Source organism: Ambystoma mexicanum, chromosome 1q (genome assembly GCF_040938575.1).
Source record: "Ambystoma mexicanum isolate Mex_15411 chromosome 1q, UKY_AmexF1_1, whole genome shotgun sequence".
Lineage (NCBI taxonomy): Eukaryota > Metazoa > Chordata > Amphibia > Caudata > Ambystomatidae > Ambystoma > Ambystoma mexicanum.
Genome location: NC_090922.1, coordinates 1,029,612,485 through 1,029,638,452, shown reverse-complemented (window position 1 = coordinate 1,029,638,452; position 25,968 = coordinate 1,029,612,485). Strand labels below are relative to the sequence as shown.

Below are 25,968 nucleotides of genomic sequence, written 5' to 3'. Positions count from 1 at the left end.
GCTGGCATACTAGACTACGTTTAAGAGTGATTGATGAGCCCACAGAAGTTAGAGCTGACAAACCATTTGAAGAATGAAGGGTAAAGGCAAAACCCCAAGATGGAAACTAAAATATCTAACAGGTGGGTCATTAAATTAAAAGTTAATCTGAAATGTTTGACGGAAATTGGATAGTGGTTTTTATTGAACATTTAAAAGAGTAAATGTGTCTCCAATTACATGAAATGTTAGCCTGGGAAATTACGTTATACATGAATCCTTAACAATTCTTTTTACTCCTCTCTTTAGAAGACGAATGCAAATTCATTCCAGCTTGGGAAACGATAAAGGAGTCCAGGGAGGACATGGAAACCGGGAACAAAAAGAGAAGTGAGGGACATCCATAAAGTAAACCCCTTCCATATCCTGGAAAGAGCAGGTGGCTGGAGTGAAAACATGAAAAAGAAAACACTCTCCCCTGCCTTTTCACCATAGTTCCAACATGAGAAGAAGAACAGGGGAGACATATGTGGGGTATTTTTAGCCCTGCGAGTACATATGAACTGCATTGGGCTAAGTTCATTCGGCTAAGTTAGGCCCAAAGGTGCAGGAATATGGAAAGCAAACTTGTATATCAGACAAAAAGCGTAGTATTTAGCTCTCAACTACCAAATATCATAAGATTGCTTTCAGTTAAAGGAAAATAAAAATGAATCATGAACTGTGTTCAAATGACAAGGCCCAAAGGCTACTGGCCTACTTCCCACTGCATTACTGAGGAAATGGAGTGCAGTTTCCCAACAAAGTGCTGCCATTGAGAGATCTGTGCATTTTGCAGCAGTAAATGGAAATTAACATGTAAATATGAAACTCCATTGTCAGAAGTGCTTCAAATGAACACTTAATTGAAGTTTGTGACTGTTAGCCTGTGAAAAATATTGACATACGCAGTACGAGGAAAAATGCACAGAAATGTATTGTACTGAATGTGAGATATTGGTGCAGGCCTCATGTGTAAAGAAAATGCAAAAAGTTAAAGCGCCATTTCGGTTTGTCAGAACCGACTTAAGGCTGTGCTGGGACATCCAAGAAAACCTCCCCCATCAGATACAAATGTCAAACACTCCTTAAGCTTTCCATTGGGCCAATCTCTTTGAAGCTTCGAAGATCCAGGAAGGGGACAGAGCTTGTGCCAGGGAGGCGATTGATTGGGGTGAAAGGATGACCACTGACAACACAAAATTGCAGCCATTGGAGTTTAAACTTTCTAAAATAAGAAAAATGTAATTCAGCTTGTGGTGGAGCTCTGGGCTGTCGGGCAGGATGACATGTAACAGGAGAATGTCACACGATTAGGGGGCAAGTTATAACTCTCTTCTCAAGGAGATAAGGAATCATGTGTTTAGGCCCTTAGCTTTGAAGTCGTGTTAAGTGATTTTATTGCCGACTAGGTCAACAAAAGGCAGATGCCCAAGCCTAGACAGGGCTTGGAACAGAAATGGACTATTTTATTGAATCAATAATATGCATATAATAAAAGGGGAGACCCATAGGATTCTATGGGAAATCATATTTTGCCTAGAATCTTTGGAACCGTGACAGGAACAGCGATGGTTCATACCATTCTGGAAAGCCCAGAAAAAGAACCATTTCTTGCTAGGAATCCCCTCAAACTTCAGCCAAAGGCCAGAGTTATAAGCTAAAATGTGATTTTAGCTTCCCAGAATAAGTTACAGATTGGAGAGTCAGGAATATGGCAGCTTATTGAATCCGATACCTGCCTGTAAAAAAGATTTCTACTGAAGTCCTTTTGGGGGAAATTGCAAAAATATGTAATTCGCACATGCAATCCGCCGCTGACACCAGACACGGTTCACTGCGACCGGCAGGATTAGACCCATTTAGAAATATATAGAATTTGACCATTATTTATAACTCAGAGAAAAGTGGCATGTTGAAGATTTTTGAGTTCATATCAGAGTTGTTCAGAAATGCAATTCCAGATGGATGGAGCAAGAACTCTCAGAAATGGGGCCTGGAGACCTTGAGAACTAATCAGAGAGAAGAGACTAGGCCTTGTGTAGGGGGGGGGATAAGCAATCGACATCCAGTCATAATCATTAGCCAGAGATTTTAAAACTGGGCGCTCGGTTGAAAAGGGGATCTTCCAGGCAGATCAGATGGTCAGACAAGGAGACAAACAGACAAGGATGAGACAAGTAGAAAGGTGGAACTAAAATCTGGCGGGAACCCGTAGAAGGACAGAAGGGCTTTTGAAGTACCATCCTTAACCAGGTCCAATTGCTTCTAATGAGATGACACAAGATGGCTTCCTGACTTCTCCAGTGCACAAACCCAGAGAGATTTAAATTAAGCACATTGGTCCGACAGACTAAACCATTGATGGGTTTTATTTGAATGAATGCGTTCCCCTATATAGACATTAATGGGGTGGGCATCCATAAGGAGATCCCTACTGTTTCCTGATTAATTAACAATTTAATGAATTCCCACATAGTCGAGGGACGTGGGGGCGACCTCGGGGAAATTGAAAATCTCTGATCGCTCTCCCAACGCTGAGAAGGATATTGTTGTTTAAGTAATTGTGGGTCGCCTATTACCCTTTCGACAACCCCAAAAATCCCTTGAAGGGGAGGGGTGCATTGAAAAACTAAATTCTGAATTGTTTGACATTCCCCGAACCTTGCATAAAAGCAGAAGGGGGTTTCAAATGTTAAACAAAATCTGAATGTGTGCAGAAATGCGTCTTCAAGGTCAAGCAAAGTGTGTCCGGGCAGAGTCCTCTGCAGTCTGCAGTCCCTGGGTAGTCTTTCCACTGTGTGTGTGCCAGAGGAGGTGGAGCCACACCAACACCAACACCCACACCCACACTCACAGCGCAGCATGGCGGAGTCCAGGCAGAGTCCCTCGAAGTCTGCACAGTCCCTGGCGAGTCTTTCCACTGTGTGTGTGCCATAGGAGGTGGAGCCACACCAACACCCACACTCACAGCTGAGCGTGGCGGAGTCCAGGCAGAGACCCCTGAAGTCTGCACAGTCCCTGGGGAATCTTTCCACCGTGTGTGCCAGATGAGGTGGAGCCACTACACCAACACCCATGCTTACAGCAGAGTGTGGCAGAGTACAGGCAGAGAGTCCCCTGCAGTCTGCACAGTCTGCGGCAGAACACGGTGTAGCCGAGCACCTTTTCGAACTATCTGCTGACAACCCGAGCCCAAAATCGCTGCCTGAAGGTGTATCCCAAGGCTGTCGGAAGCACCTACTTGGGCGGGTTAATTAACGTTTGGGAGCGGAACTGGGGGAACACCTGAGTGAGGCACCGCGCAAAAGCAGAAGTCGGCTCCTGGCGGCAGCGACCTGCAAGTGTTAGCACAAAGGACCACTTCCTGTTCGCCTTTTTGCTTGGTTCTTCCTTTCAAACTTTTAACAAACCTGCATCTTGGTGCAGCCACTTTGTTAGTGCATGACGTGACTCTGATCCCGCTCAGCTCAATGTACTGTGTTAGCTTGTATTCCTTCGCTGCTGCTTGCTGCGTAAACTCCTTCAGTAGCCCGTGGGATGGGGGCCATGGGGGGACGGACGCAGGCAACTCCTCAAGCGGCCGGGCGTGCCCTGTCCTCAGAGCTGATCCCACTGGACACTTTAACATTAATGATAATGGTAGCATCCAACTCTTTCATGCAAACCATATGAACTGTTGGACTGCTCTTTATTTTGGCAACTGTGTCTGGAGTATTGTTTCTTTGTCCTCCAACTAGGCTGAGGGTCTGCGAGGTCTCTCTCTCCTCATTACCTGGTTTTGGGGCTCACTGCAGCATGCAGTGACTTATCTGCTGCCTCCAGGGTACCTTTAGCAATTCTCCACTGCATTGACTTTGCTTAATATAGCCTTGCTTTTATTTAATGCTTGCTGCCTGCTGAAGGCTGCCCTCTGTTTATTGCTACAGCTCCCTTTGAAACCCGAGGGAAGGGGGGGAAAGACGGACTAAGGCAGCTCCTTGAGACGTCGGGCGTGCCTGGTACTCGGAGTGTGTCTTAATTGTGTACTCGACTTCCTGGACACCTACAACCCCAGCGTCATTGGTGCCATTAAACCTTTGTCTGGCAACTGCATGAAATTTGGCTCCCTTGCCATTTTGGCAGCCGCGTCTGGAAGTTTTTTTGATTGCACCCTAACTAGGTTGAGAGGCTGCAAGGTTTTCTCTCCCCTCATTACCTGGCTTTGGGGGGCTCACTGCAGTGTGCAGCAAATTTATATTAGCTGCATTCTTGGTACTCTTTTTCTGCACTGCCACGGTTCATCATAGCTTTGACTCCACCAATTCTTGGTAAACTTTTTTCTGCACTCATGCTGGTTTTTATTCTGTTTTTAACTTGCTTGTGTTTGTGCTTGCTTGTGTTTTATCTATCAAACTGGATTTAATGGCCACCCAGATCAAGGCGGTTCATGCGAATAGGGAGCAAATTGCCTCCATCCTCTCTCAGGGAGTGGACCCAAGGGAAATCATTCCGGCCTCACAAGAAATGTGGAAATCCTTAACAGATCTTTTTCAGCATGATTTTACAACACGGAGAACCAACATCCAGGGCTGGTTTGATGAACCCTGCTGTGTAGCCCAGAATTACTTGAAGGGGCTGTTATGTGCAAGGGACAGCACTAGAGGAGAGATAATCAATGCCCGTGCACACTACAAAACTGCGCTGGTGAACAGGAAAAAACATTTAGAAGATCATGCATGGGAAGAACTCCTCCAGGCTGTATCGGCCGGAGACTCCAAAAAATGTTGGGAGTTTGTGGCAGATGGGCCTGTCTATAAAAGAGCCTGAAAACACAGAACGTGAGTGCGAAAGCTTGGTCTGACCATTTTAGCTCCATATACAAAGCAGAGACCCCTAGTAAATTTGATGGGGTGCGTGGCACTACACTACGCTTAACCGTGAAGGAGGTTTAGGAGGCAGTGAATAGGCAACTACATAATCGAGCACCGGGCCCGGATGCAATTCCAGCAGACCTTTTTATGGGAGAAACAGAACTGCCCCTCTATTAACCAGATGCTTCAATGCTTACCTCGAACTTGGCGAATATCCATCTTTATGGCGCCAAGCAATAATTTATCCCATCTTTAAAAAAGGTGACCCAGGGAGTCCTATACCTTACAGGCCAATCTCTTTGTTAGATACCTCATTTAAGATATTTGGCCGGGCTGTCATGGAACACCTAGAACAGTGTATGTCCGACAGAGAGGTCCTTGCAAACATGCAGTACAGTTTCAGCCCAGGCTTGGAGACTCGAGATAAAGTCCTAAATTTGTACCTGGTGGGAGAAATGTCAATTTTTGTTAGGGGTGAACCACTCTACCTGGCGTCCATGGACCGGAGCACAACATTCAGGATAGACAGAGCCTTGTTGTGGGGTGTGCTCGGGTCCATGGGATGCCCGGAGGAATTGGTAAAGGTGCTGCAGATCATCCATGAAAACACCTGCATGTATCAGATTCGGGCAAAAAGTTCAATGCACAGGTTTCTTTGAAGTCAGCCTGGGTGTTGGCCAGGGTTGCGTGGTTGCCCCAGCACTATTGGCCCTCTACATTAAGGGAGTTTACCGGGCACTGGTGGAAACTAAGCTGATTTTATTACGGTGGGTGAATTCCTGCTCCCAGCGTTGGGTTACGCGGATGGCATTGTTCTAATCGCCTGGACCCCCATAGCTCTACAACATTTGGTAGATGCCTATACTCGGTTTAAGTCTAACCTCAAGCTAACGGTGAACTCCAAAAAATCTGCAGTAATGACTTGTTCGCTCAGAGGTGGTAGACTGCCAAAGATGCGAAAAATGTGGAGTGGTGGTGAACTAAAACCCAGGGTATAAAGATTCGACTATATGGGAGTCACCTTCAGTGAAAATTGGTGGGGGTTTAGCCACATAGAGCAACAGTGTCTGAGAATGAGGCAGGCTATTGGGGGCTTGTCTCGCTTCGAGAACACATGCTCAGGGCAAACGATCAAGATGATCCTGTAGGTGTATAGAGCCCAAACAAAGGCTGCTACCAATTATGGGGCTGCCCTGTGGGGCATGGAGAAAGTTACCCCAATTGAAACCATAGAAAATACTTACCTAAAAAAAAACTGCTTGGTTTACCGCGCTCAGCACCTAACTTTGCCATACATATGGAACTCGGAAGCCCTCACATTGGCAATGAGTGGCAGATGGCCCCTTTGTCGCACTGGTTGCAGTATGGTCAAATCTGAAAGCCACCCTAACACGCATGATTATTAGAGCTCTGATGTCCAGCCCGTCAAAATCCAAAATACCATGGTATCCAACAGTCACAAATGTATTTCCCAGCTGAATGCCCAGAACTTGCAATGTCCCCTCACTCTTCTGTTACCGATCACAGTAAACAAATATAAGCAATTGTTCAACTCAATCCTTGTGTCAAACAGAGAAACTTCCACGCTTAGGGTTGAGGCCAATAGAAAGCATATGCTTATTTCGACTGCAGAAAAGGCCTTCAGCCTTATCTGCTCCATAGCCTTAGGCCCTCTGACCACTGACGCGGGCACGCTTTAATCCTCTATGGCTCAGGACACGAACAAGGAACTGGTCAAGCATGGAACAGTTCGTAGCTTGCCCGTGATGCCACTGGCCTGAGGAGTAGCTATTGCATTTTGTAATGTTTTGTCCGGCCTACCAGGACACAAGAAAAATGTCCATTGCACCTTTGCTTAAAAATGCAGGTTTTAGTCAGGTAAGACCTGCATTGATCTATTTGTTGCGTGCTGAGACTATCCCAGTGGCATGGGGATGTCTAGAGTTTCTAAGAAAAGCTTGGTTCGGCGGAACAAATTGCTTGTAAGTTGAGTGAACACATGCATTCCTATTGATCATGTTCTTTTAATGTTTTTACAGTGCGCTGCATGAATTTTTGATTCATAGGAATTGTCTTCTAAACATCATTGAACGTTGTAATAATTCGGTGTATTGTTTGTAATATGGTTTATGGATCTTTTTCCGAATAAACTTACTTGATGGTGATGAAAATAACTGATGAAAAAGCACACGCTCGCTACAAACAGTGAGCAAGGAACTCCAAAGTTATTGGGAATATTCTCATTGTATAGTGGCACAGGAAAGATGTTCATTGTATACTGAAAAGAGTGTTTTATCAAATGTCTGTTATGCTAGAATATTGTAAGAAGGAAATTGCGCAGGAATGTCAGAAATAAAGAGTGCTGCGCATGTGGATTCTTTTGCACACTAGAAAAGCTACGTTTTTAAGTTAGACCACATAGCAATTACATTGTACAGCACAATTAGGTCATGTTCTAGGGTGCTGCATTATCTTCACCTTAGGGGTATTCATTTGAGTGACCTGATCATCTGAAGTGTTCTCTAGATCCGAGTTTCTCTTTACTTGTGACCCGTGGGGGGCTAGAGATAAGAAATGAAAACTGTACATGTTGTTGTATTTTAGAGATGGTGTGATTGTTCATTTCCAAAGAAAAACTGTTTTCAACTTGTAGTAGTTATGGCATTGTCATCAAGGAAACGCGTGTGCCACAGAGTAGGGTGACATGCTTAGTGATAATTGTTGTGCATATATGGATTTTTTCTAGTAACTAAAGAACAATAAAAATATATTCTTTCTGCACCCTGGCCTGGTTTTTGGCTTGCATATTGCAAAATATTTTCGAGACTACTGTGGTGTTAAATTAATCCAATGCAGAGTTAGTTAAGATTCTAAGTCATTGCTCAATTGATGGGGCATACATTTATTGTTGCCCCATAAATATATCCTACAAGACGCAGTTTGGTTTTACATAAATAGGTAAAGTGCAGGGTCGGACTCGGTCATAAAATTGTCTCGGGCACCAATGAAAATGTGACCCACAGTCGCAAATGGCAATTCATTCCTTTTGTGTCGGACTGTTTAAAATAGTGCCCAAGTGAGAGTTTTTTGAGATAATGTTATGCAAATTGTGCATTTTAAAGAATATTTATCAAGCAACACTGGACAAAACTACTAGACACAGTGAAATAACTAATTAAACTGGCCCACATTCGCGCAAAAAGTGGGCCACTTTGACCAAAAAAAACTGGGCCACACCAGCGATTTTTGGTTCTGGTATTGCCCTATAGGCCAGTCTGAGCCTGGTCAAGTGACATTCCTGACAGTGTTTTAGGATGACACAAAGGGCATAAAAGGGCATTTCTTTGGGAGTCAAAACATAATCTGCCTGTGCCCTATCTTAATACACGAGGAATCAATGTTTTTGCCATTTGCGAAAGATCAAATCTCATGTTAGCCCCTCACAGACGACAACCTCTATCAAAAACTCTGAATATTGGGTACAACTCCATTGAGGACATGAAGAACAATATTTGCTGAATTAGCATCCTGGGAGTTCTATCCAACTGAGTAACACTATGAGGAGCACAGCATCTTTAGGAAAATATATTTTTTAAAAGAATGTATATATTTCTTCCTTTATATCTTCAGCCTGTGAGGAAATGTGTCGGATGTTCCAATCATTACCCCTCTTTGTGCCACAAAGAAAATGTCTGGGAGCACGTCAAGGAAAGAGCGGTAAATGAGTTTGAAGAAGAAAAAAGTCATTTTCATGTGTACACACACACACACACACACACACATCCAGACAGTGTAATTTTATTTAATATAATTATAACAAAAAATTATAACCTCCATTAATCTAACATGCATAAATGAATTCGATTCAAAGAACTTCTCCCATAAAAACAGAAGCACTCACCTTAATGGTTTCATAGGAGTCCGTGATAAGTGCAATGAACAAGCTGAGAATCATGTAGATGAAAAGACTAATGAATGAGTACAAGTATAACCGGCTGAACAGCCAAACCAATGTACTTTTCTGCTGAATTTGGGCAAATGTTGCAAACATGTCGTCTCCGTTGACCAATGAAAACAAACATTCTGCTACTGTGTTCAGATCTTCAAACTAAAATCAAAGGAGAAAACAAAAAGACAGTAAAAATGCAATCAGAATGAAATGTTGATCATATCCAAAGAATGTTTATGGTTTTCAATAAATTACATTTGTGTTTCTTCATATTCTGGGTTCTTTTGGTTATTCTCACGTGTGTGAGCCAAAAGCATTGTTTTTTGTCATGTCAGAAGTAGCTCTATATCCTGGATGTTGCTGGCTGATCGACTGTCTGTTAGCAGCCATTCTAGGGTCAGAATTTGCTAATACTTGAATTGGCAAGGGAGTTTTAGGGTCAGGCTGCACCAGACCAAACATGCATGTCATTGTTTACACATACATAATACTGAAAGATATAGTAAAACGACAGTGGACTTAAGTCTTTTTGATTGTAATGCTATGTGGGCAAGCACTAATTTGGCCAAAAGCTGTACCTTTAAAAGTAATTACTATATATGAAACAGCTATTCAAGTAATTGTGGGGACCAGGCAGTTTATTTTTAGACTGCAGAGAGTCAGAAGAAGGACACCGACTCTCTGAGGACATGGTGTACGATAGGTTATTTAAGCAATACACCCAGACCAGGGGGTGGGAGGGCATTCCCGCCTCAGGTAATGCCCCTGGGCCCATAGTTAACTAAGCCCCCAGGGAATTAACTGAGGTGGTAATGTGGTGAGGGGTATATTGCTGTTAGTACCCCGGCACGTTGGACCGAGATACTAAAAGCAACTTCTTTTAATTTTGAGACGCTCCAGCGTATCGCAACTGAAAAAAGAGAAGAAATGTCCACCATGGAAGGGGAAACTGAGTCTGTTCTCCCTTTCCATGGTGGCAATTTCAAAAGTAAAACAAATAAAAAGGCCACCATGGATCGGGAGAAGGGACTACATGTCATCCCTTGCCCTTTCCATGGCAGCGTGTAGCAGATCGTGAGAAGACACGACGGGGACAGTGTTCCCGGCGTGTCTGCTCCCAAAAAGCAGAAGGAAGTAGGTTGGGGAGGAAGAAGGGAAATCTGTGGAAAAAGGGGTTTGTGGAAGGGAGCACTTAGCTTTTTCCCGGGGAGGGAAGATCAGGGCGTCCAGCCCCGAGGAGGCTCAGAGCAGCGGGATTACCATCTGGTAATGGCCCCGTTCCGAGCCTGCTCATTGACTGGAAGGCTGTCACACCCCCCTCCCACCCCCAGGTACTAATAAAGAAAAATTGTAAGTCCTAACTTTCCCGATGAGTGATCCCTACCTTTGTTACTAAGGTGCTCCTTTGTTAGTCGTGAATGTTCAAAGAAATAAGTTCACTGTTCAAAACTACCCTAGCTGATCCTACCACTATGAAAAACGAACTTGGGTCAGGCAAATGACTCCCTTGACCTGAATATACTTCTAGTACTAGCTCAATGATTCTCTTTAATATACAATCCGCAAATAGTCTCTTGTGACTTCTTGTAGCAGCTTCTTTAGTTTGTTAATTGGGCAATTGAGTTTTCTGTGATGAATCCATTGGAGTCATCACTGATTCCTCGGTGGTAACCTCCTTCCATGTGGCCAGGGGACAGCAGCCACTTCCTGATTCTGACCCTGGTGGCAGCTATGTGAGGGAGGATCACATGGGAGGAGACGGCTTCAATGGATGGGACATGGCATTCCCCATTTGCCCATGAAGAAAGTCCTTTGATATCCAATACCCTAATGGCCTATTTGATAGAATTGCAAAAATTAGCTGTGAGGATAAGCCGTATGTCACAAACAGAACTGTGAAGATTAGCCATGCATCACATTTAGACTGAATTGTGAAGATAAGCTGGCCGTCATATTTAGATAGAATTGTGCAGATTAACCACCTAGAAGAACTTTGACAGTACCCAATGTACTAACCACCCCACTCCTGCTCTCCTTCTACACACCTCCCTGGCACTACACACGCCTTTCGGCTAGCCAAACTACATACAATCACACACCCAACGTCACTAACACTTGCATACAACAATCACCCTAAGCACTGGACCTTACCCCTATGGACATAATAAGCCAGTGCACACAAACATAACCTTAAATACCAACCAATTTAACACATAAAACACACACCAACATAATAGACATTCACACACAACAAAAATACAGGTGTTGGTCCTCATCCTTACAAATGCACAAGCCAATGCGCTCAACCATAACCTTAAATACATGCCAAGCTACAAATAAAACACACAAACACATGCCCAACATAACAAACACTCACACCAAACACCCTAGGCATTGGGCCTCACTCTTATGGATACAGCAATCAAGTGCACACAATCAACCCATCTACAACACAACACACACAGACGCACACAGACGCACGTTTCTCCTCGTTCTGGACAGATCCTAGCCCTCTAACCTCACTAACCAACCCTGTCCTCTTTCTGGCAGAGCCACGTGAGCACCTGAAGACTGCCCCTGGGAGGTAGTGGTGTGAGGTATAAATGGTATAAATCAACATAACGTAACATTACCATACATCTACACCCGCCCCCCTCCCTTTTAGGAAAATATAGAACCCTTTTCCCAAAATTCTATAGGCACCACTTATAAAAGGTAAAAACTCCAAAACAACCTTTTTCCAGTTTCAATTGTTCATCTTATAGAACTGGCTCAGTCAGACCTGTTGAAAGTGAATTTTCAAGTAACCTGTATCAATCGGCATCAATTGACTACTTTTCGCACAATCACCCAAGTACTAGGACGAGGAAGAAGGATAGAACAATGCAGAGGGAGCTTGAAAGCAACCTCTTGAGGGCGGCTGCTGCTGTTTCAGCGACGTTGTCTTACCTCTCCGTGAGGCTGGTCCCATGTGATAATGTCCCTGCAAAAATTACGTCTGACAGAAATGTCGCCAAAAAATGGCTGTAGTTTACAGGGACATTATCACATTGAACAAGCGAGGCACACCCCCACAACCCTCGCTCCCCTTGAGCCCATATATATGGTGACCATTTATAAAGTCGCCACAGCCTTTTGCCAGCGACCATATGTATGGAGATATTACCGGATACCGTGAGGCTTGTGGAGCTTGAAAGCACGAACCAGTGTGGCATAGCAGAGCGGCTCACCAGAGAGGAAGCAGAGGAACACTGTGAGGAAGAGACACGCCATAGACACGCCAGGAGCTTGAGCAAGATTCCTGGGCATTCGGAAACCGACAAAGGCAGCATTTCACCTACCGGGGCCTGGATGGGATGAGGCGTGTGGAAGAGAAGCCAAGAGAGGCCAAAACGACACGAGAGCAGTCCAGAGTGGGAAGCAGGTGGCAGGCCATTGCCGCGTAAGCGTTAACGGGACCAGAAATGCCAAGAAAAGCCAGTGAGTCAGCCCACGCATAGTGAGACCCCGGGCGTTTCAGCGACCGAGCCAAGTACAAACCACAATCAGTTAAACCAGAGAAACAGAGATAATAAAAAAACTGATTATAAGCCACGCAAGCATATTACATTTAAGGACCTCAGCCATTTTAGAATGTATGACATCAAATATGTGGATAACTCAAATCAAATGATGAATCAAGGAGCTGTGAGATACCAAGAGGGGTATGCACAACTGTGGAAGTAAGAGAAACCAGACAGCTACAAGTGTGTGTGAATACAAGAAGCACTGGCAGAGGAGTATACCAGGCAATTTCAAATCTACAAGAAGTAGCAAGAAAAGATATAGAACTGTTAAACAAGAAGGACCTTTTTTAAAACATGTTTTTATTGTGGTATAGTTAATACAAAAGTAAAAACTATTCACATAATCATACATTATATTTACTTTAAGTTCATACATCAAAATGTTAAAAGAAAGAAACCTGTTATTTTATGCACAAAAAGAGAAAAAGCCTTACCAAACTGAAAATCAAATCAATCCATTATTAAAACCTTAAATTTTCTTCAGGCTGATTTGCAGAAAATAACATATATAATCAAGCTTTGCTGTGCACCCCACATTAATCGTATCCAGTGGAGTTCTGTCAGTCCAGCATTGCCTGATGGGCAATTTCTATCCTCAGCCAAAGCTGAACAGTCACCACATGTTTTAAGCTTTCCTCATCACTGTTCCCACAAAATCTACAACTAGAGTCTTCCAGTGTTTGGTCCCATTTACCTATCCGTTGGAAGTTGGTTATAGTGGAAACGCAGATATGTGTATCGTAGTGTTGGGCATGGGAAGATGGAGATGTATTGGAAATGTCTTCCCTTTCAGTGGTGAATTTTGCATATTCGCCATAAAGTGTGTAGTCCGGTTTATCCACAGTATCCGCCCAGTCGTACCTAAAGAGCTTTCTTTTAGTTAGGGACATGTTAGTTGTGAGTTCTTCTGCAGAGGAGCCAATCAGATGTAGAATATTTAAAATCTGTTGTAGTGGAGCTAGATTCCTGTGTTTGTTTTATCCCCCAACTCTCGTACAAGGTGTTTCACAGAGTTGGTTGTGCCTTCCTTCCAGATTTTATTCATGTCCACCATATAAAGGTTGAACAGGGTTGGTGCAACCGCACACTCCTGTTTCAGACCTACACAGGTTGAAATCGAGGGGGGGGGATGGGGAGGGCGCTAGCAGCGAGCCCGACCAAGATGGCCGTGTGCCAGTGAAGCTCCGCTGCACACAGATATTCGGTAAAGGACCCAGACGGTACCGAGACCTCTGTTCTCATCCTCTCGCCGGTGCTGCGCTGCGGGGGGTGCTGAGACCCTGCAGGCGCTTTCACCGATAAAATTGGTGCCTGGATGGTTTGCGGAGCGGCTTGAGAACGGCGCATGTCCCCGCCATGTGGGGAAGGTGCTGAGGCGGGCACTAGTGGATCGGCTGGTGGAGGCCTGCCTGAGTGGATAAGGGAAGTTGCACAGCAGAGGTCCTGCAGCCGCGGTGCCCGGGAAGCCCATAGTGTGAGGCAAGCTAAGTGTGGGAGAGGTGCATTGGGCCTCTGCTGAGCGGACAGAGAGCTGTGGTGACCGCCGGCAACGTGGCTGGTGAGGGGCTGCCTGAGCGGGTGCTGCGCGTCTGCCGGCGGTGTACAACTGCCCATCGGAAGAGGACACAGGGCCGGACGGGACATGCAAGTGGCAGTGTGTGGGCGGTGGGGCTTGCCGGCTGCGGGGGTGTAAGCGGTCGCTATCCGGCCCCCTTACCCGAGGAAACAACTTTGGAGTGCCGTGGAGCGGTGGCGCTGGAGCGGGTATCTGAGGGGACCGGAGGAATATAGTAGGCGGAAGAGGAGAAGCCCAGCTGGACCGGTTTGCATCGCCCCCATCGACCTGATCGAAGGAACCCGGGGTGAGTGCTCCATGTGAGCGGGGCTGAATGACTGGGAGAGGCTCGACTGCTACTTGGAGGTGGGAGCTGGCACAGGCCCCCTCACCACAATCCTGAGGGATCCGCTGAGTGCTGGGTGAGGCGACAACCTGTGGAGGTACCAGGGAGCGGGGGCCGCTCTTGGATTGGGCTGAGGGTTTCTCTGCTCTGGGCGGGCAGACTGGAGACTGGCCTGATGACACAGAGCTGAGGCAGCGGCGGCAAGTGGTGGAGCGCTGCCTGGCGCATTGTAGTCCTGTTGTGGAACCCACCGCGGTGGGGATCTGCCAGGTGGTGCACTCCAGTGGTGGACTTGTGGCGGCGATATTTGTGCTGGCAGTCTGGTTTTCAGACAGGGGGCTGGAGACTGCACAGGCTGGTGGTGGGTTACACTGTGGGAGTGCCCACAAAACATCCGTGGGGGGAGGGGGGCGACAGCCCACCTCACATTCCCCGGGGGGGGCTCTCTCTCACGACCTTCACTGGACTGGGGTGGCTGCTGATCATTGAGTCCTGGTGGGGCCCTCGTCACGGGGGTGCAAGACTCAGGCTCAGTTGCTGTTAACCCCATCCGTATTCCTGCCCCAGCCCTGGGAACCACTCCTTAGCCCCTGGAGTCCAACATGTCTAAATCTAGCAAGGGAGGTAAGCAGCAGGCCAAACTGAATTTTGACATGGCAGCACAAGTGAAAAGTAAATCCAGTTGAGGAGCCACAGGGGGCTCAGCCCTCTGCACTTCCTGCAGACCATGCAACTGCTTTTCAGGACATTAAGACTACGTTTTACAAGCTGCAATCGGGTATTCAGTCTCTGGACAGGAAGTTGGACTCACTGACCTGCAAGGTGGACCATATGCAGGTGAGGCTCGACAAGCATAGGGAACGACTCGACGAGGCGGAGGGCAGGGTCTCGAGAATGGAGGATGAGGCGGCTATCACGTCCAGGGACATGACCGATGTTAAGAGGGCACTGAAGGAGCTTGTGGCAAAACAGGAAGATTTGGAATCACGCTCACGACGGAACAACATCAGGATAGTGGGCCTGTCTGAGTCGTGGGATCAGAAACACATGGAGAAGCTGGTCGAGGAGGTCCTCCGGGAAGCACTGTGGTCGGAGGGCTTCTCTTCGCTGTGTGTGGTGGAAAGGGTGCACAGGATACAGAGTGGCACAAAACCAGTGCCGGGGGCTCCGCCCTGCCCGTTGATCGCTCATTTGCTAAATTATAGGGACATAAGGATAAGGGTAAGGTGCAGGCGTCCAGAAAGACATTTATTGCTGTTAAGAGATTGAGAGAGAATGGCATGAAGTATGCTATGCTGTTTCCGGCCAAATTGAGAGTGGAGCATGATGGCAAATCTATCTTCTTTCACACCCCGGATGAGGCTAGCTCCTTTCTAGATATGTTACCACGATCTCCGGCCCCCTGGGGTGAAGATACATGATATACTTCTGAGGCCATGTTAGATCTGCTTTCTCTTTCTTGGTTATTGCTGCCCTTTGTTGGAGTGGAGAGTCTGGGGTACAATGAATTTGAGTGTGCAGGGACGATCAGCTCCTAATGTTCCCCCAAGCGAGAGCTTGTTAATTCCCTAATGGTTGGGGTTGTTACTGTGCTGGGAAGTTGGGGTGTTTGTTTTGGAGGAGGTGGGATGGAATACTTTGGGGGGATCGACAACTTGGGGGGTTGTTGGTAGGGGTGGGGGGTACATCGGTATGGGTGATGCTGGATCAAAAACTGGTGCGGGGCACCTTGAGCGCTTTAGCTAGAACCTCCTTGGATGGTGACACTTAATCTCATGACCTGCAACGTTAGGGGTCTTAATAATCCTCCCAAATGCCGGAAGGTTCTGCAATACCTGAACCGTCATCAAGTAGGGGGTGGCCTTTCTCAAAGAGACCCACTAAACGGCAGACACAGAATCCAGGTTCGGTAAGGGTTGGGGGTGCCATAGGTACTTCTCTTATTCCTCCTATTCTAGGGGAGGGGGGGGTGGCCAGCCTGATACACAGTATGGTTGGGTTTCGGCTGTCCCAGGTTCTGAAAGATGAGGAGGGCAGGGCATCAATAGTGCAGGGGAAGTTATATAAGTTTATATGCTACTATGGGCCTAATCAAGATTCAACAGATTCTCTGCAGTGGATTGAGAGGCGCTTGGGGGATATCCCTGAAAGAGAGATTGAGGCCCCTGGCCCGGACGGCTTCACAGCTGAGTTCTATAAAACGTATGGGACTAAATTAGCGCCCTACCTACTGCAAGTGTATCAGCAGGCAGTTACCGAGGGCAGACTCCCAGGGTCTCTCAGAAAAGCAGTAGTCATTGTTTTGCTCAAACCCGGTAAGCCGGCCGGAGAGTGTTCCTCGTATCGGCCGATTTCACTCATTAATATTGACAAAATATTGGCCAAGGTATTGGTGGTTAGACTGGCGCCTCTGATGACGACCCTGATCAGGGCTGACCAAGCAGGTTTTATCCCGGGGCAGTCAACATCGTTTGGGCTGCGTAGAATGTTTGGGCTGATAGAGGCATTACCAAGCAGTGAACCGGCAATAGCGGCCTTGTTAGACGCCACTAAAGCGTTTGATTCCGTGGAATGGCCGTTTCTATTTGCGATTTTGCGTAGGATGGGGCTGGGGGGACCAGTTAATGTCCATGATATCCCTGTTATATAAAGAGCCGACGGCCAGGGTGAGGGTGAATGGACAAACTACAGGGTCGATACCGCTTGAGTGCGGGATGCACCAGGGGTGCCCGTTGTCTCCCCTGCTCAGAACGGGTAAGGGAACTACATTTACATCGGGCAGCCAATTAGACTCATCGGCTGGCGATTTCGCTGTACGTGGACGATATGGTCCTGTTTGTCGGTCATCCCAAAGTTAATTTAGATCCTATTATGGTAGATGTGCAAGGGTTCAGGGACGTATCGGGTCTAAGAGTGAACACCAGTAAGTCAGTCATATTCCCGCTGACAGAGGTAACGGTACAGTTCCGCGACAAATGATGATTCCATTGGGACCTGATTAGTACAAAATATCTGGGGTTCACAATAGCTAGGGAAGTGGGGGTGGTTTACCGTAGGAATTACCTGAACACACTTGAGTCTGCAAAATCTGCAATCCTCAGGTGGAACTCGCTCCCGCTCAACCTATTTGGAAGGATCTCTGTAGTCAAGATGTCCATTCTGCCATGGTTCATCTACGTATTCCTCAATGTGCCCATTGTGGTGCCTAAGAAATATTTTCGGGACCTCCGCTCTGCCGTGTCTTGCTTTCTCTGGGCAGGTAAAAGGGCACAGATAGCTTGGGATAAATTGATGGCTCCGGTCTGGGCGGCGGGGGGCTGGCCTTGCCCGATTTCGAATTATATTATACAGTGGCACAGGCAGGCTATCTGCGCTATTGGTACGGGATTGTGGCTGAGCATCGGCATGTGTGTCCCCAGCATTATTACGTGCGGTTGTACTCAACGCGCCCAGTCACCCACGTACGGTCCGGTATATGGTTGATCTGACATACATGGCTTGGGTCTGGTTGGAAGGTAAACCTACAGAGGAGGTATTGTACTCGCCTGGGCTTCCGGTCACATACATGCCAGGTATCCCGCTGTCCAGCGAAAGAGGTTTTGTAGCTTTGATGAAGAGTCTGAATGTGGCTGGGTTTGGTGACCTGTTCCCGAACGGGAGGTTTATAATAACTGATAACTGACCAATTGAGGAGAGAGGTGCCCTGACTTCGCTAGATATATTCTTATATTCCAGGCTGCGGATAGCGCTGCAGAGACTGTTTCCGTCTTTCCCCGAGCAACCGCACGTGTCAGACATGCTAGATAAAATGGTTCAGGGGAGCGTGGGGAACCGTGTGACATCCACTCTGTATGCATGGGCCCTGAGGGGCAGGGCGGCAGCTACCATGGCGCCAAGGGAGTTGTGGGAGCAAACGCTGGGTAAGGAAATATCAACTGCCACGTGGGGATACTGCTGCAAGATGACCCGGAAGGGGGCGGTCTGTTCAAGGTTCAAGCTGATTCATTTCGAGTTCCTACACCAGTATTATTGTTATTCCTCGGCCCAACTGAAGGAATATTACACTCAGCATAATGGTTCCTGCCTCCGTTGCGGGCAGGCCACAGCAGACTGTCTCCATGTGGCGTGGGATTGCAGGGAGATACAGAACTATTGGGAACGTGTCTTCAAGGTGATTGGGGATATAGTGGGGGCATGTGTAAGACCGGATCCCATGATGGCTTTGCTGGGAAACACTGAGCATGTGTCTAAAGAGTATAGGAAATTGATAGGCCTTCTTCTGATCCTTGCAAAACGGAGAGTAGCTATGGGGTGGGGTAAGAAGTGTGGCCCTAAAATCACTCAGTGGTTGGAGGATGTTTTGTATTGTAATGACATGGAGTCCAGGTGGGGCGCCTTGCAGAGGAATGATGAAGGGGATAGACGGATGTGGGATGCATATACACTATTTCTTAGACAATCAGATGTTGGGAGGGATGCACCCCCTCCATTGCAGGGTGCTTGGGGAGACTCCTCTATTCAGAGGGATACCGGAGAACAGGTTTGAACTTCGTGATAGGGCCGGTGGGGAAGAGCAACTGGGAATTTGAGGCTCCAGTGTCTCTGGATGTGACATTGCTACTGATTCCTAGGTGAATACTGCTGTGGGAGACATCTGGGACCTAGACTCCGATTGGCTACGCGGAGGACTGCACCAATTTGAGACTTGCCCTGGCGCTTATAAGGTTATGTGTATGTCACTTAGTTACATGTCAAGTGGTCTTGCTCGCTCGTACCAGGGTGGGGGGTTAGGGGGGGCAATGTTGTATTATGTAGTGCTGTATTAAAATTACAAAAAAGACATTTTCAAAAAAAAAATTGAAATCGAGTCAGACAGGGCACCTTCCCCATTCAACCTTACTCTGTGTCGTATTTGTGTGGAGCAATGCCAGGAGTTGTACAAGATGCACAGGAATATTCCAAGCAATACGTTTAGCCAAGAGCCTTCCCCTACTTACAGTTTCGAAAGCATTCAACATGTCTATAGAGGCCATGTAAACACTTCCTACCTCTTTTTACGGAAGGAACTTTTGAATAATGTGGAACCCACAAGACTAAACAGCCTTGTAAATAACAATATTGTTACGGGCCAATAAAATTAACTTTTGTAAGAAGTGGAAACCACAAGGCTAAGCAGTCTTGTAATTAACAGCATTGTTGTGGGTCAAGAAAAACAAAAAAAACAACAGTTATACTAAGAACCATTCGTATTAAGGCAAAATCCAGGGGCAGGGACCCACCCTCTGGAACCAAAGCCTTTTGATCTTGAAGAACTTTGTGTTGGAGAATCATTTTTATTGAGGAAGATTTGTATTGAGGAAGAATCCAGGGGAAGGGATCCACCCTCTGGATCCAAGGCTCTTGGAACTTGGAGAACTTGTGTTGGAGTTGTTTATTTTCTTTTGTGAACTCTTTTGAAACCAACAAAGGTTAAAGACATTCCCCTTTTTACATTATAGTTTGGTTTATAGTGTGAGGGTCAGAACAGAACGCTTGGATAGAAGGACAGTTTTGATTTTGACATCTTGACACAGACAGATCCTTAGTTTTAGGTAGGGAAACTCCTCTTAGAGCAGGGTCAGAGATGCCTTCTCCCAACACTTTTGTTTTCAATAAACGTATTTAATCAAAAACATGGCAAACTTGTGTCCGGCTTTCATTTCTGACTCCTCAGATTTCTCTCATCGTTAGTGCTCCCTTTTGTGGATCTCTTATAGCATTTATGTGTGTGGCCGTTAGCCTCAATGTACCCTGGGAGGTATTATTGCTCTGGTAGGCCTCCCCTCCTGGATGCTTACAGTTCAATTGATTTTGATCTACTTGAATGTCTGTGGCTCAGGTGCGATTCCTCTATCATCTGTCTTGTATTTTTCGTTTTCTTTTATATAGTACCTTTCTGTATCCTTGGTATTGTACTGGTCTTGTACAAAGTCTCTGGTTACTTTCCCCTTTTCCCAGGGTATCACTATCCACTGGCGGTCTCTCATTTTTCAGCTTTTCAACACTTCCTTCACTTAAATGTTATGTCATGTTGATTTATACCGCACACTGCTACCATTTGCATGGTCTCCAGTCACTCACGGGGCTCTGTAAGAAAAGTGAGCAGGGTTGCTTAGTGAGGGAGAGAGGGTTAGGATAGAATTTGTGCTCATCTTTTGATGCGTTCTGAACCAGGGAAAACTGGCATCTGTGTGTGGGAGCTTTCTGAGTGTGCTTTATGTACACTGGAGTTTCTGTGTCTGTAAGGTTAGCTTCCAGTGTCTGAGTTGTTTGCAGGTATTGAGTTTCTAGTAGGATCAGAGGGGCACATGCGGTTTGCAGGGTTTTGGTGGGTTGTTTTACTAGCCCTTTGGACATGTGTTGAATGTGAGAGGTGTGAGGGTGTGGAGACGAGAAGGGGTGGTTAGTTGGTTTCAGGTGATCTTTGGGTGTTTCAGTAGTTTTATTGTTGGTTCTTCCTTCTATATTTTTCCGTGTTTGCTTTGGTTCTGCTATATGGATTGCGGAGTGGCTCATCTAAACTAAATCTAAACAAATACATTTGTACAAATCAAGTGTGGCTTGCTTCAAAAGCAGCAGATATCAAATCAGTACGGTTCTACTGTGGCTAAATACAAAAGCAGCGGATTGCAATTGTAGTGTGGCTAAATTCAAAAGCAGCAGGTTGCAATTCTAGTGCGCCTGAATTCTGAAGCAGAGGGTGGCAATTCTAGTGTGGCTGAATTCAAAAGCAGAGTTCGCTAACTCCGTATAATTGTAGTGTGGTAAAATTCAAAAGCAGCAAGTTACAATTCTAGTTTGGCTAAATTCAAAAGCAGCGGGTTACAATTCCAGTGTGGCTAATTTACAAAGCAGCAGGATGCAATTGTAGTGTGGCTAAATTCAAAAGCAGTGGGTTGCAATCCTAGTGCGGCTGAATTCAGAAGCAGCGTTAACCAATTTATGCAGCGGCAAAAATCAAATGTGGTGCAATCTATGTAACAGCATATTCAAAATGTGTTTCACTACTTTTGGAACACTCTTGTGGGTGAAATGCAAAAAGTGAAGCGATTTAATGCAACAAGTCTCCTATTGGCACTCCTTGGGAAGCACTATGCAGGTGTAGCACAATACAGTAGAGGTAAGATTCAATGAAAACGTCCCTTGCCTGGACATAGCTGTAGATGATAGTAAGGGCGTCTGGCAGGGCTAGGGTATCAGACAAACAGGGATGGATGGCACCTTGAGGAGGCACCTTTAGCTTGTGCCCTTTGCCCTGGGAGCTATGCTTACGAAATGGAGAGTGGAAGGAAAGAGGAAAAGGACTGAAACAAACAAAGGACTAGACAACAAAGGCAGAGCCCTCTACAAGCAATTCAGTACAAAAGAAACGGACTGGGAATCACACTAAAAACACAGATCAATCCCTTCGAAAGGGACACCAAACAGCCTGTGAACTCCTTACTAGGTGCTTGCTGTACAGGATGGCTATGGATTACTATCAGGAAGGCAGGGGAAAGCAGTAAGAAAGGACTCCAAAAACAGGAGAGGGACTAGACCACAAAGGCAGTGCCCTCTAGAAGCTATCCAGCACATAAAACCTATTGGAAATGACACACACAGATACATCCCTTCAAAAGGACACCAAACAGGCTGCACACTCCTTAAATCACTATAAGTACAGTTTCCAAGTTAACTCTGCTTTATAGCCACTACTAGATGAGTTGCTTGTATGGTATGTTTTCCTTGAGGCCTCCTGTGCTTCCCAGTTACCTTTGTTCGTGAGGGAGAATGTCTTCTGGAGTTCTCTGACTCATGGATCTTTGCTCTGGTCATGACCATTGACACCTTCTCTCTGGCATCTCCCCCGCTCGCACTGTCTCTCACTTCTTCATGCTCTCCCGGTGCTACGCTGGGTGACCGGACTCTGTGTTACCACTAATGGTTTGTAGGCCTGCTGTACAACACGGATTCTCCCTCGTGGTCTGGCCGCCACCTTCTCTTGGGCTCCTGCCTGGTCGGGTGCTCGTGCTTCGGGTTCACCATAGCTCTGGCATCCCTGTTCTGTAGTGTCGAGCGAGTTTGAATCTTGTGTGCTTCCTGGTTTCCCCCGGCTTGCGTATGCATTCCTCTCTCTCGTCTCTATATATACACATCCCTCCATGTACTCCTCCTAGTGGAGTAGATATACTGATTTGAAGGGGCATGTTCTTTTTCCATAAGATAATGACATCTATTGGGAGTGTCTTTGTCCCAGTCTTGATACTGCAGTTTCAGGTATTTTAAAACAGCCCATGTAGGCCATAGTAAGTGTAGCTGTAGGGAGTGGCTTACGGGAACCAGAGTCCTTTACCCTAAGGGGGGAGTCTCTCCGGGTGAGTTCCCACTTGCCTCTACCGCTAGGGAGGGTTTTGCAGAGCAGGCTCACCTCCCTAGTCTCATGGGTGTGGGCTCTCCCTTGTGGAGGACGAACAAATTCCCTAGATTTGTCACAATACCTAGCAATTACTTCTAAAAGCCTAAACATATTTGAAGCTAGTGCTTGCACATACAGATAATACATGAAGGCATAACAAAAAAAAGACTACCATCGACTGCGATGGGCAGAAGTTTCTTTACTGTTTCTAAGCACTTCTACTTGCCTGCTGATTAGCAGCTTTAATGTGCCCAGTAGAAGTCTTCTTGTGCCACTAAAATCCCTAGCAGTTTTGCAAGGAAAGTCATGAATCATACTGGTCATCCAATGTCTCTCCCCGAAAGCATCGAATGACCTGCACTCTTCTTTTATCAAGCTAAAGTTTAAGTTTGATCTGCCTCCATTTGATTCTCGTATGAAGCAATTCCAATTTTTAAGAGCTTCCTGAGAAAGTGTGTCCAGATTTCAAATCTGAACATGTTCCTAGTCTAGAACTATTACATCAGGTATACCTATTAATAGCGGTCAACAATTGTATTTTGTCCCTGTACTCCTGTGTATGGTCGAAAAACTACTATCTCGGTAATGTTCTTTCTGATGGATGTTCCTCCCATGGATTCCTCATCTATGATATCCATCTCACAGCGCAGTTGCTTACCAGAAACCTTTCCAGCAAAAGGGGGTGCAGTATTGCTCCCGGACTGCTCTGCACAACGCCTTTAAAAGACCCATGCCGGTCACCACTCAGACACAGAGACAGCAGAGCTAAGGAATACAAGCAATCTGCCAAGTGCGGCTAGTTGTGTGGGGGTGATTAGGAATCTGTGGGAGGAACATCCATCAGAAACAACATTTCTGAGAGGGAAGTAATTTTTTTCTTCTAATGGATTCCTTCCTCCCATTGATTCCACATCTACGACAGGCTCCCACAGCAGTACTTTGATGAGGAGGAGGGTGGAGAGCCAGGACACCACCTAAATTAGAAAACTCTCAAAGACTGCTCTAGCAAAACAATTATCCTGTCTTGACTGAGAAACCAAGCAGTAATGCTTTGCAAACCTGTGCAGACAAGCCCACATCACCACTTGGAATGGTCAATGCTGCCGAGGCGAGGTGGCAGCCAGTCCTCAGGCAGAATAAGCGCAGAGTCCCTCAGGCACATTCTTAGCAGCCAGACTGTAGCATTCCGAAATGCAAACGATCCACTACAACGGTCTATTTGGCCACAGCCTTGCCAGCACAGGTACCAGCATAACCAACAAAAAGCTGTTCATCTTTCCAGGGCTCCCTCGTCTGAGACACATAGTAGCTGAGGGCCCAAACATAGTCTAGCCAATGGAATTGCTCCTCACCCATGGAAGGAACAAACGGAGGAAAAAAGACAGGAATATAGATCTTTTGAAAGCGATGGAAATCAGAGACTATCTCTGGGAGTAAGGATGGCCTAACTCTCAACGTCACCTTCGCTTTCGAGAAAACCATACAGGAAGGTTTAACTGACATCGACTGGAGCTCACTCACCTGTCTAGTGGAAGTGAGGGCAACCATGAAAATCACCCTACGAATGAGTGATCATTAAGATGAAGAATGGAGGAGCTCAAACAGAGCGCCCATAAGGAACGGACAATACATTAAAGTCCTAAGCCAGAACAACAAACTGATGTGGGGGAAACCGATTACACAATGCTCACACAAATTGCATGTCCTTGGCCTCAAGCCCAGGGATCGTATCTCTCCAGGACTGAAATCTCTGCACTGGGTCCCAGTGGCAGCAAGGATGAAGTTCAAAACCCTCTGCATTGTCCACAAGGCCTTCTCGGGCCAGGGACCTCAATACCTTCAACTCTCTTCCTAAATATCTTCCCTATCGAGCTCTTCGCTCATCCACCTCCAACTCCCTCAGGGTCAGTTGCTTCTCCAAACAGCTAGTTGGTGGTAGATCTCTTTCTTCTGCTGGGGCCTCCCCCTCTGGAATAGCCTCCCTGCCTCTCAAACTTGGAGAACCATCTCTGGATCTGGAAGCACCTCAAGACCTTACTCTTTGCTTCGGCTTTCGATCCTCCTCTCCCCTGCTGATCTCCTGGCTGAAACTGCACTGGTTATCTGGCTACCCTCTGATCTCGGGCCCAGGTCCCCTCCCCTCCACTGCCCCCCTGGCAACCCACTCAGGGACTGTTTCTGTATCCCCTCGGCCCCTACTAGCACTTGACACCTGATGTCTGCACTTACCCTTGCACTTGCCACCAGCTGGCTGCAATTTTATTTATTGTCCTTATTTATCTTACTGTTATCTTATGCACTGCACTCTCCCCTTCCCTTTCCCCATGCAGTTTTCCCCTTCCCCACCTCTCCCCTGCATTTGCGCGATCTCATTGTCACCTGGCCTAGAAGGATCGCCGTCTCTTTCTTCCCTCCGTTTCCCCTCCCTTGCTTCGTCACGCCTTGAACCACTTGTGTATAGGCGCGTTATAAATGCCATATGATTTTGTATTTGTATTTTATTTATTTGTATAGCGCACTAGGCCCGAGGGCAACCAGGCGCATTTCTTAAGGCACAGGTACAACAATCGTGATGATGAAATTACAGGCATTGAAATTATGTTCACGGGGCATATCTTAAAGCACAAGGTACAAAAGTGGCATTATTAAAGATACAGGCAAAACATAATTACATTCTCAAGCAGTAAAAGTGCCCGTAGTGCGGAGTAGTGGTGCAGGTTGCTTAAGCTGGTAGTGGATGGGCGGTAGAGGAGAGCCAAAGCTTCACTTTGTGTTTGAAAAGCGTAGGGGATGGGATGGTTCTGATGGACAATGGTATGGAGTTCCAAAGTTTGGATGCAAGGACTGGGAAACCAGCACCTCCGGCAGTCTGTAGGTTGTATTTTGGAACTGTGAGCAGGTGCGCTTGGGCAGATCTTAGAGAATCCGTGTAGGAATGTACTGAGAGAAGCGAGAGGTTAAGTAGATGGGGGCCTGGTTGTTGACACATTTATGAGTGAGGGTCAGTGATTTGAGCGAGATTCTTTGTGCAACAGAGAGCCAGTGTAAGCTCTTCCTTGTGTCAGTAATGTGCACCGATCTCGGAATATTGAAGGCTTCTCTGATAGCATTATTTTCGGAGATCTGCAGTTTGTTGAGGTTGCGTTGGTTAGTGCCTTGATAGAGTACGTTACAATAATCAAGTTTAGACATGAACAACGTCCTGGCGAGAGTAGTGCAATTCTGGGTGGTGAGGAATGGGCGGCAG

General features: G+C 46.4%; 1 protein-coding gene across 1 annotated transcript in view; it reads right to left on the bottom strand.

Moving 5' to 3' along the window:
- The window catches only part of MCOLN2 (mucolipin TRP cation channel 2), a 1,022,745-nt gene that overhangs the window by 137,159 nt on the left and 859,618 nt on the right, over positions 1-25,968 (bottom strand). The window contains exon 12 of the mRNA XM_069641702.1: positions 8,773-8,979. Coding sequence (XP_069497803.1) covers positions 8,773-8,979 — 207 coding nt within the window. The remainder of the gene's footprint in view (positions 1-8,772; positions 8,980-25,968) is intronic.